This window comes from Moschus berezovskii, chromosome 3, assembly GCF_049115385.1.
Source record: "Moschus berezovskii isolate FMDL1 chromosome 3, NW_MosBer_1.0, whole genome shotgun sequence".
Taxonomy (NCBI): domain Eukaryota; kingdom Metazoa; phylum Chordata; class Mammalia; order Artiodactyla; family Moschidae; genus Moschus; species Moschus berezovskii.
The window spans coordinates 81,246,268-81,258,789 of NC_142462.1; the positions used below are offsets into that span (position 1 = coordinate 81,246,268).

The 12,522-nt window shown below is 36.2% G+C and overlaps 1 protein-coding gene across 1 annotated transcript in view; it reads right to left on the reverse strand.

Moving 5' to 3' along the window:
- Positions 1-12,522, reverse strand: part of STK31 (serine/threonine kinase 31) — a 74,980-nt gene that overhangs the window by 41,300 nt on the left and 21,158 nt on the right. Inside the window, exons 9-12 of the mRNA XM_055421023.2 lie at positions 11,303-11,418; positions 9,545-9,704; positions 6,550-6,672; positions 10-189 (exon numbers count right to left, since the gene is read on the reverse strand). Coding sequence (XP_055276998.2) covers positions 10-189; positions 6,550-6,672; positions 9,545-9,704; positions 11,303-11,418 — 579 coding nt within the window. The remainder of the gene's footprint in view (positions 1-9; positions 190-6,549; positions 6,673-9,544; positions 9,705-11,302; positions 11,419-12,522) is intronic.

The following is a 12,522-nucleotide window of genomic DNA, read 5'->3' on the forward strand; positions in this document are numbered from 1 at the left end:
TCCTGTTACCTTTAAAGTATTCTGGAACCATGCTACAAGACGTTGTATACACGTCTCTGTTTCACTTCTAACACTGGTGAACTCCTCTCTTTTATTACACCTCCAGTCATTAAATTTCTCCAGTATTTCTTCAGAGTTAATTCCTTCTTTGACCTGTCCATATACTGCTTCTAAAGAGGCTGACAAATCCTGCAGAGAGATACTTCTGTTTATTAAAGTTAATTAACTTTATATTAAGAGTAAATAACCATATTAGAATCTTAGACACAGTGAAGTGATATATTGAATCTCTATCTTGGAGAAGTTTATAAATAAAACCTTGAATATCTAGACATAAAAGCATAAAACTACCTAGAAGGTGATTTATTTGGATTATAATAGTAAAAGTTCATTAAATGAATTAAGGTTATAAACAGAAGGCTTTATAGTCTTAGGTTTTTAATTAAGTAGAAAGTATCCTCTTTTCTCTTGACTTTACATAAGAATCTACTTTGTCCTGACATGGAAGTTTCTAAGGGCTGCTGCTGCTGCTGCTAAGTCACTTCAGTCGTGTCCGACTGTGTGTGACCCCATAGATGGAAGCCCACCAGGCTCCCCCATCCCTGGGATTCTCCAGGCAAGAACACTGGAGTGGGTTGCCATTTCCTTCTCCAATGTGTGAAAGTGAAAAGTGAAAGTGAAGTCGCTCAGTCGTGTTCGACCCTTAGCGACCCCATGGACTGCAGCCTACCAGGCTCCTCCATCCATGGGATTTTCTAGGCAAGAGTACTGGAGTGACTTGCCATTGCCTTCTCTGTTCTAAGGGCTACTGCTAAGTAAAAATAAACACACCAAATTGTACAAATAATTCCAATCAAGGAAAGACATTAAGCATATATATCTAGACAGCATATTAAAAAGCAGAGACATCACTGTGACAACAAAGGTCCATATAGTTTTGATCTTCCCAGTAGTCATGTACGGATGTGAGGGCTGGACAATAAAAAAGGCTGAGCACTGAAGAATTGATGCTTTCAAACTATAGTGTTGGAGAAGACTCTTGAGTGTCCCTTGGATGCAAAGAGATCAAACCAGTCAATCCTAAAGGAAATCAATCCTGAACATTCACTGGAAGGACTGATGCTCAAGCTGAAGCTCCAACACTCTGGCCACCTGACACAAACAGCCAACTCACTGGAAATGACCCTGATGCTGGGAAAGACTGAAGGCAGGAGGAGAAGAGGGCAAAGAGGATGAAGTGATTGGATGGCATTATCAACTCAATGGACATAAATTTGAGCCAACTCTGGGAAATAGTGAAGGACAAGGAAGACTGGCATGCTGCAGTTCGTAGGGTCGCAAAGAGTTAGACGTGACTGAGCTACTGAACAAGAATATACATTTAAAAGCACTTTCAGAAAGGACTAGAAGAGACAAGATGGCCTGATGGCTCCCTCCAGGACTAAGACCCTAGAAACATCACAGAGACAAGAGGAAAACTGAATAGATCCCAGAAATTTTCATCACAAAACTGAAAAACCCTTGGAAAGAAAGAAGATGATTGGTATTTAGCACTGAACAAATACAATCACTGCAAGTAGGAGACAGCCTGTACCACAGCAAAGAATCATCTTGGGAAAAGAGAATTTTCTTCATATGTTCTTCTCTCTTCCCCACACTTGGCAAGAAAGCAGCAGCACAAGCAAGAGGCAATAGGTTTGTACAAGTACAGTACAGAAAACTAGATGAGACAAAAACTGATAACCAGGACAGAAGAGTTGGCCAAGCATTCTTCCCCTTCCCCTGAATACCCAGGAGCATGTACACCTAAGGGTAGCAGCCCCTGGAAAAGAGGAAAGGCTGAGGGAGAGGGACTGAGAGGTCCTCTGAAGAGTAAGATTATCTAGAACAGAAGCCAACAGGAAGGAGTTGAGCCCAGACTGTGTTATGGTCTTCTTGACAGACCGGAACCTGGGGACAGGAATCGACGAAAAGAGGACGAAGAAAAGAAGGACGCGGGGGACCCAAGTCTCTAGCGCAACAAGGGTGCTTTATTCATGGCAGTGTGTGCTTATATATTGTAATACAAGGAAGCTTTAGGTAAAAAAATAAAGTATAAAGCACAGAAACCAGATGCACAACAGCAGTAACTAGGGGAATAACAGTTGTCACGGGGCCAGAAGACAATCTGTGTACTGGAAACAGGAACATGACCAAGCAATTTTACAGAAAAGGAAAAGGTTACTGGAAGGAATCCACGTATGTGTTCTGCCTCGTGACCTCAGTCCTGAGAGCTGCGTGCAGCTCTGCTCGTTCCTGTTTTCCAGGAACTGATAAGGAACAGAAGGCCCTTGAGAAACAGAACAACATATAGGATTCCTTAAAATTAAATGTTCCCTGACAAGACTGCAACCCTGTAAGTTCTGAGAAGCAAGCCTATCCTATTCCCTAAATCCACCTGAAGTCTCCGAAGCTATGGTCCAAGCTTTCACTCTTCCCAAGGTCCCTCTTCCACACTAACACATACGCACATAACAGCACACCAGGATAGCTGATAATTCTTCAAGAGAATCTGCAGTCCTGACGAGAAGTACAGGGGAGGATGAAATATGGCAATACACAAGCACTCTGAAAGAAACGTAACAAACTAAGCCACCTTATAAAAAGGAAGCAAAATCAATGGCCCAGATAACTGTAAGAACTCAAAATAAGCATAACAAATCTTCTCAAAAATATAAAGAATACTGGAACATAAAGCAAAACAAAGTAATTATAAATAACAACCAACTGAAATTATTAAGCATGGAAGAAATAATTTTTGAAATAAAGAACACAATGGTTTGGTTAAACAGCAGAAGAAATACAGCAAAGAATCAATTTGTGACTATTGATTAGGACAAAAATGAGACTCATATCAACAACTACAGAACTAAGAAAACAATGAATTATTATTGTCAAAAGTCTTAAGAGAAAATGGCCTTTGGATTTAAAATATTTTATAGCTCATGAAATAACTGTTGAAAAGAGTTTAAATGTAAGAAACTGCTTAAATATTTGAATTGTTTAAATATGATATTCTGAGACATTTAACACCTCACAAAGTCAACCGCTCAAACCCTGCTTGAAAGGACTCTCAGAGAAAGTACTCTAAACTACAGAGTGAACCAAAAGATATTCAACAATTTATGAAGAGTCAGAAAATAACTCAACTCTATAAGGTTTGTTACTTGAGTTATCATATACGATACCTGTAACAATCTGTGAGTAAAATAGTAGACAACAATTGTGGTTGTTTGGTTAGCTGGTATTTGGGAGAGAGATAGAGACAGACAAGACCTACCAGAGGCAAGTGAGAATGTTCTAAGGTATAAAGGGAAGAGGGTAGAAAAGGAGGAAAAAAAAATAAATCATGATAAACAGAAACACAAAAATAATCACAGAAATAAGTTCTAATAAAATAGTAATTATATATAAATCAATTAAGTTACCCATTAAAGGCAGATTTAAATGTTTGATTCTTTTAAAAAATGATCCACTGGAGTATTGTCTAAGAGAGACATATAAAATAAACATAAGAAAAAAAGAAACCATATATAAGGCAAATATTAACCAGAAAGACAAGTAGGATAAGAATTTTAAAAGGAAACAAAAATAAAATTTTATCCCAAAGCACCTTAAGGGAAAACTATTATTACCTAATAATTTAAAAATACATAGTTTAAAATACGTAACAATCACGAATTCATTAACACATGATAATAATCTCTGAAATATTTTGAAAAATTAAAGAAAACTAGAATATATATTAACTAGAAAACATAAAAAATCTCAAAACTTACAAAATGATCAGATAAAAAACTAAGCAAAGATACAGAAGATTAAAGCTTCAGATCATAGCTTAAGCTGTAGATCAGAAACTGCACACAAAAAACCTAGAATATATTTTCTTTTTGAATTCATAAAAACAGTCATGAAACATTAACCACATATTGTAGGTCACAAAAGAAGCCTCAATAAATGCTAATGAAATCAAATATCATGACATTTCACTTCTTTGACCTTCATTATAAAAGTAAATCTATTTTTCAGCAAAATAAAGAGAAATTTAAGAAAAATCTGGTGACAGAAAGGAAGAGTAGAAAGGGAGACAAACCAGATATGGCAAAAAGTCTTTTAAGACTAAACTTTAAAAAGAAAATAGTTTTAAAATGATCTTGGTTACGGATCCTTTAACTCTGTAACAGTTAATGAGAAGAAATAAACCATTACAGAGTAAAGAAGCTGCACTGTAGACAGGTGAATTCTTACATCACTGTCCATTTCTATGCAAATCTTATTTCACCATTCTGGAATAACCTATACTATTTATTCAATTCTATTTAAGAAAATGTTTCAAATAATGGCTCCAATGGTTCCTGAACCATACACAACAACAGAAAAACTACATCTTTAATCAAATTGCCAACATTCGCTGAATTATATAAAAAGCTAGAGAATTCCAGATAAACATCTATTTCTGCTTCACTGACGAAGCTAAAGCCTTTGACTGTGCAGATCACAACAAACTGTGGAAAATTATCTTAAAGAGATGGGAATACCAGACCACCTTACCTGCTTCCTGGGAAACAAGTATGCAGGAGGTCAAGAAAAAATAGAATAGGACATGGAACTGTTCCAAATTGGGAAAGAAGTACATCAAGGCTGTATATTGGCACTCTGCTTATTTAATTTATATGCAGAGTACATCATGAGAAATGCTGGGTTGGATGAAGCACAAACTGGAATCAAGATTGCCGGGAGAAATACCAGTAACCTCAGATATGCAGATGACACCATCCTCATGGCAGAAAGTAAAGAATTAAAGAGCCTCTTGATGAAGGTGAAACAAAGAAGTAAAAAAGCGGCTTAAAACTCAAAATTCAAAAAACTAAGATCATGGCATCCAGTCCCATCACTTCATGCAGGGCAACAGATGGGGAAACAATGGAAACAGTGACAGACTTTTATTTTCTTGGGCTCCAAAATCACTGCAGATGGTGACTATAGTCATGAAATTAAAAGATGCTTGCTCCTTGGAAGAAAAGCTATGACAAACCTAGACAGCATATTAAAAAGCAGAGACATTACTTTGCCAACAAAGGTCAGGTCCATATAGTCAAAGCTATTGTTTTTTCAGCAGTAATGTACAGATATGAGAGCTGGACAATAAAAAAAGCTGAGCACTGAAGAACTGATGCCTTCGAACTGTGGTGCTGGAGAAGACTCAATCTTGAAAGCCCCTTGGACAGTAAGGAGAGAAAAGCAGTCAATCCTAAAAGAAATCGGTCCTAAATATTCATTGGAAGGACTGATGTTGAAGCTGAAGCTCCAATACTTTGGCCACCTGATGCAAAGAGACAACTCACTGGAAAAGACCCTAATGCTAGGAAAGACTGAAGGCAGGAGGAGAAGGGGATGACAGAGGATGAGATGGCTGGATGGCATCACCCACTCAATGAACATGAGTTTGAGCAAACTCCAGGAGACAGTGAAGGAAAGGAAAGCCTGGTGTGCTGCAGTCCATGAGGCTGCAGAGTCAGACACGACTGAGTAACCAAACAACAACATCTTCAACCAGGTGGACAGAAAGAAACAAGTGCTCAGATGTCCCTTAACAACCTTTTATCCAATTTTCCAGCAAGCTTATCCCCTCCCTACAGTCCAAAAAAAGATAGCAAGTATTCAGTTTGGTATTAAAGATACAGTCAAAACCAGTAAAAATTCAAAGACACATAAAATGTAGGAGTAGAAGAGGGTTATTCTGTTCAAATGATATAATCACATAGAAAGTTCAAAGAGTATCAACTGACAAAAATTAAAAAAGAGTTCAGCATAGTTGCCAGAAAAACATCAATATATAAAAATCATTAGTATCCCTCTATACCATCAAAAGAACAAGGGAATTGAAAATAAGATAGCATTCACAAAAGGAACCAAAAGTGTAAACATCTTGGAGTTATATCAAGAAAATGCATGAGGACTTACAGAGAAAAATTTTTAACAACATTAAAAGATATAAAAGATCCCAATAAGCAGAAAGAGGTACTATGCTAATAGGCGGAATGAAAACACTGTCGCACTCATTCACTCCAAATTAGTCATTTCTGAGATGGTAGGATTTGACTGAAGGTTCCACAGTATCTTACTAGCCATTATCACTCAAGGATCAAGATCCCTCTCCCTAACTCTGACATAAAGGCTTTACTAGATTGTCTCTTAGAAAAATGGCTAACCTGCTTGCTACTGCTCCTGTTTCTGTGAGTTTTCCCAATGAATGCTGCTCTAACAAGCCTTATATATAAGCCTGACTATTTTACCTTGCTTGCAGGATACATACATACATATATATAAAAACATATTAAATATAACAATATAAAATTTTAACATCTAAAAAGAAACTAGGATTCATCAAAGAAAAGAAAAAGTTCTGCAGTCATCAGTACTGTCTGAAGTCTTAAGGCAAATGCTAATTTCACCTCTCAAATGGTAAACATATTTTAATGTATATTTAATATCTTTTAAAATTCCAACCTGCAATGTTTTTAAGCGTTTATTAAGAGAAAACTCATCAACTTCCAGAATAAAGACTTCTACTGCCATGGAAAGCTTCTGTTGTACTTCATTTCTTTCGGCAATCAAAATATTCCCCTCATTCTGAAGGAAGGAGAAAGGGAATAACCATCATTAATATATCAGGTGTTTTTACACACTGACCTATATGAAAAGAACTGATCTCTTAAAATAAGCAAAATTTAACATTACATTCTCCAACATAATAATATTTAAGACAAACCCCTCTCAGATCATGAAACTGACAAAGTTTCTTTCCCTTAATTAGAAATAAGATTTAAATTCCACAATTCTGCTCTGTTAATCTTTACTTTTCCGAAACAATAAAATTTTAGTTAAGAAAATTATACAAGTGTCTGTGACTAATTACATACTGCCTCCTTCCTACTCCTACCCCATGCTCAATTCCTTAATCTATTTATCGTTCAAGATTTAGTCAATCTCCAATAGGACAAAACCTCCAATTCCCCCAAGAAGTTATGCCTGGAAACAGATATGAGAGATATCCAAGAACCCTATGCATTAGCTGTATTATAGTTCTTAATAAACTATACTAAACCTACTTATTTATATATTTGTCCTATACCTGAAGTAGATAGAGGAATAGGACCATGTCTTAAATTTGTGTCTCTACTACTTGTAACAGAGGTACATACACTTCAAAGTACGAATTTTAGAATATTCTTTTTTGTGTAAGCTCAACGAGACCATTATGTAACTAATTATGAAGACAAAAAAAAAGACTCTCTTTCATCAAAAGTACACATGCTGGGCTTTTCTGGTGGTTCAGTGGTAAAGAATCAGTCTGTCAATGCAGGAGAAAAGGATTCGATCTGGGAAGCATGCCATGGAGCAGCTAAGCCCACGTACCACAGCTATTGACCCTGTTCTCTACAGCCCAGGAAGCACAACTACTAAAGCCCTGGAGCTCTATATAGCCTGTGCTCTGCAACAAGTCAAAAGCCACACAGTAAGAAGCCCACGCATCACAACTAGAGAGCAGCCACCGTGTGACAGAACTGGAGAAAAGTTTGTGTAGCAATGAAGACCCAGCAAAGTCAAAAATAAATACACAAATAAAAAATGTTTTAAAAGAACACATAGCAATCAAGTTAAATAATTGTGCAAAATATATAAATGAAAATAACAATCTTAAGACGCAAATTAAATACAAAGGAAATAAAAAGACAGCTTTATCTGAGGGACAATTATGCCTCTGTACTTAATAATCTACAGTAAGCTACTCTTCAATCTGTCAAATGAACTTCACGGCAATAAAGCCCAAAAGTAAGTCCTGAATTGTCAGCAGTAGTGGAGACAAATTGTTTTAAAAAATCACATTTGTCCTACTAGAATACCAAATCTGACAGACATAGTAAGACCTTTTTCCCTCTGTATCCTGAATCACTTTTACTATTTTCAAATGACAAAAGTTAAAAAGCAGTTCTTTCTCAATTTTCATCTTATTACACGAAAATAATTGTGAAATATTTAAATGACGGCAGTATGGTTTAAATGGAAATAGAATACACTCTGCAATCAAGACATTTGGCTTCAAATTCCAGATTAACATTTAGAAGTATGTAATCCTGAGCAACTTCCTTAAACCCTGTGGGCCTCATTTTCCTGAGGAGCAAAAATGCCCATGTTTATAAAGTACCTATACATACGTGTTTCTAAAAGATTCAAAAATTATTACTTCTGTCACCTTTTTTCGTCTATCATCAGAAGTGACCAGTAAAGGTCTAAGGTGTATAATAACCCAAATCTAATCCCCTAACCAAACTAAATATTCCTGGCATTTCCAAAGGCTTAGTTATCTTATTTCTTATTTACTTTTCTCATTCAGAGCCAGTTATGCTGCCAACTGGCCGAACTAGGTATGACTAGGGAATAAGAGCTTTAGGGTACAATCTTCAGAGGCAGAAACCACCAATACTTAAAATAGGACAACTCCAAACCCAAGTACAGAGCTCACAGGTACTATGGAAAGCCTTGATTATTGTATCAGATATCTTATATGAAAAACATGGAGTTCCACTCAGCTGAGTATAATAAAGAAAATTCCCACAGGAAAAAATATTTGTACTGACACTAATTAAGAATTCACATGAAATATTCCATTCTTCATATCCCTTCCCTACCCACATATAAAGGAAAGGAAAGGAAAGTGAAGTCACTCAGTTGTGTCCAACTCTTTGCAATCCCATGGACTATAGCCTACCAGGCTCCTCCGTCGAGGGGATTTTCCAGGCAAAGGTACTAGAGTGGATTGCCATTTCCTTCTCCAGGGGATCTTCCCTTTCCAGGGATCGAACCCAGGTCTCCCACATTGCACGCAGATGCTTTATCATCTGAGCCACCAGGGAGGCACCCACATACAACCACTTTTCAAGAACGGTTAGTTTAGAGAGCATTTAATAATAAGGCCGAATCCTATACTGTAGTATAAAGCATGCCCCTCTGACCAGAAGATCCACATTAGCAGGTGTGGGACTCATCCCAGCTTCTAAGCCTCATGCTCCTCAAAAACCATTATCTCATATAGGTATAGCTTCCAGGGTCCCTCAAGGAGTATGCCCAGTTGTTTAGTATTTGTAGTTTGCAGTTCATCCCAATCCAGATACAATTTACCAATCAGGGATTTTATTTACCTAAACAATGTTGCCAGTAACATGACTGAAATTTCAATTTATCAAATTACCAAGGGAACAGAGAGAGGTAAATTCTCAGGCAAAAGATTTTGTTCACCCTTTTCCACAATCACTACTCATTTATCTTACCTTCCTTCAAAGGCAACAAAAGAAATCAAATTACTAATATGAAGAAATTCCAAAAGTTAAAGATTTCATATAAAGTATCATTATAATATCTGCAGTCCTTCTGCTTTTTTGAAAGATATTATCTCCTTATATTCAACAATAAAAATCATAATGGAGAAAAATTCTTGACCCACCACATTCTCACAAGTTTGAATCTTCTCCTGAGCCAGATTATATTCTGCCCAAATTAGCTGTAATTCATTCAAAGAAGCTGGGACAGTAAAGCAGTCTTCACCCAACACTTGTATAGCATCTGAAAGGTCATTTCCAAAACGAACACTGATACTGACACGCCTATTCAAAAAAAAAAAAAATAGCAAAAGGAAAAGATCAAGAAATGCTTAAGGTGGTGTGAGAAAAAAATTACACAAATCGTAATGGTCTAAAGTTAATATTTACAACACTGGCTATGAAGAGGTATTTTTTAAAACTATATAAAATCATAGATAACTTTGATACAAACCTTTAACTAAAAATACATTTCACTGGGAAAAAAATATTATAAAAAGCTTCAAAAGTCTGCAGAATTCAAATGATATAAAATTAGATTTGTAAATACTTCTTTAAAAATGTTAAATTTAAGCCAATTTTATCAAGATGAAGGCAAAGAGTCCTTGTACCTTAATAAGCAGACCAGCATTTTCATAATGTTAAAAAAATCCAAAATAAAAAAAAAAAACCTAACAAAGCAATCAGAGAGGCCAATTAGGAAAACCAACAAGGCTCACCATTTTATTTCTTTTAGCTTCCAACTAGACTTCCACCATTCTAATAGCACACTATTTCCTCAAACACAGGTCAAAATATATTGAACTGTTTTGGTCTCAAGTCTGTCTCACAGCTTGGCCAGTGTAGTCTCTTTGGCTGTGCATTAAAAGTTGATTAACCTCTAGAAAGACCAAATTACTCCAACTATTTAAAACCTATAAACCAGATGTTGACTGACAGATTTATACTGGAAAATACAGATTCCCACTGGACAAAAGATGAACACGTAGTATTAACTGAGAGCAACATCTTAGTGTTTCCAAGTACATGAGGAAATGAATTACTGGTTTAAGTTTTATGTATAGCACAAAAAGAGAACTAGATTGTTTCGAGAACTATTTTTTCCACATTCCAGAAAAGGATGAAAAATTATCCCTAACCAACAATAAAGCAATTTTCTATAAAGTAAAATACCTACATAATTCACATACAAAATCTGAGACATGCTGATTAAACTGCATGAGACTTGCTAACCAATTTCTTTTCTTCTGACTCCATGAAGATCACTTTTCTTCTAATTTAGGAAGACTACTTTTGTCTTTCTTCAGACAGAGTATAATTAAATAATTTGGATTACTGAAATCTATAGTTTCTGTATAGGACTGAAAATAACCCCAAGCAAAACAATAGGACCTAGCAGTTTCCCATCAAACTATTCCTTAGAAGTTGTGTTGACTTTTTAATTCCATTTTCATATATAACTTTAGGACCATCCCAAACGGTGACAACAGAACACCATAAAAACAGTATAAAATTTGTCTCAGGAGTAACTATCTTTAGTTTCCCTCTTTAAAATAATGAAAATACAAAGAATAAGTTTCAAAGTAAATATGAAGTGGGGGGACACGGGTAAACCTATGGCTGATTCATGTTGATGTTTGGTAGAAACCAATGCAATAACTGAACAACTATATATATGTATACACACACACACACACACACACACACACACACACACAGAGAGAGAGAGAGAAAAAATCAGGAATAAAACCATCAAGGGTCCCCACTAAAATATTAATTAAAAAAAAGAAGAAAAAAAAATTAAAGGCATAGAAATTAAACAAAGCACAAACTAATCACCATTTGTTTTAAACCATTCTCCTCAAAAATTCGCTTTTACCTACCTAATTTCTTTTAATATTTCAACCTTAGCTGCCAGATTTTTCATTCTGGTACCTATACAAGTCTTCAGAGTGCTTTCCAAACGTTTAGTCAAATCCATGGTAGTTGCTTTCTCTTGCTGAAGCAAAGAACAAACATATCTTAGTCAGACCCACATAGGAAACTGTATTTCTACTGTTATTTAAATAACTTTTATGTGTAACTAAAATTTTAAAGGATTTATGAGGCAGTGTTCCCCGAGGAATGCCACATATGAATTCAAGGACTAGAGACTGAGTTCAACTACCAATGGTCAATGATTTAACCAGGCCCAAGTAATGAAACCTTGATTTTAAAAAACTCAGAATGATGAGGTTTGGGGGAAGCTTCCAGACTGGTGAACAAATACATGTGCTGGAAGAGTGACAGGTCCAGAGAATCCTCCAAACGCTCTCCATCTTCACTCCCATCATAACTTCCCCTTTGAGTCTCTTCTTTTTGTATTTGGCTGTTCCTGAATTGTACCCTTTATAATAAAACTGTCACCATAAGTACAGCATTTTCCTGAGTCCTGACAGTTGTTACTCAATTACTGAATTGAGAGCAAGGTGTGGGAGTGGGTCATAGAAGTCTTAAACTAATAGAAAAAAGTGTGGGTAGCCTGGGACCTGATTTGTGGCTGGTGCCTGAATTGAGCTAAGTCTTGAGGGACTTAATCTTTGAGGAGTCTGAGATAACTCTTGGCATTTAGTGTCAAAAATGAACTGTAAGCTATTCAGTTGATGTTAGAGAAATGGCAACTCGTGTTGGGGTAACATATTTGGTATTAGAAAAAGTTATACATTTGACGACTACACAGTATTCTGGGCGGGGGGGAAACTGCCCTGAATCTGAGCAAACCTTGATACTTAACTATCATAAAAGGAAATATATGGAGATACGGCAGCCTGTTAAGCAACAATAGGATGCAGATGAAGCACTTTAAGAGATTTATCAAGCAAAATGGAATGTATAGGCCTAACTGGAAATCTGATTGAAAGAAATCAAACATAAAATGACATTCATGGAACAATATGGGAAATCTGAACACTGGATATTAAATGATACTATGGGCTTCCCTGGTGACTCAGCTGGTAAAGAATCCACCTGCAATGCGGGAGACCTGGGTTCAATCCCTGGATTGGGACGATCCCCTAGAGAAGGAAAAGGCCACCCACTCTAGTATTCTGGTTTAGAGAATTCC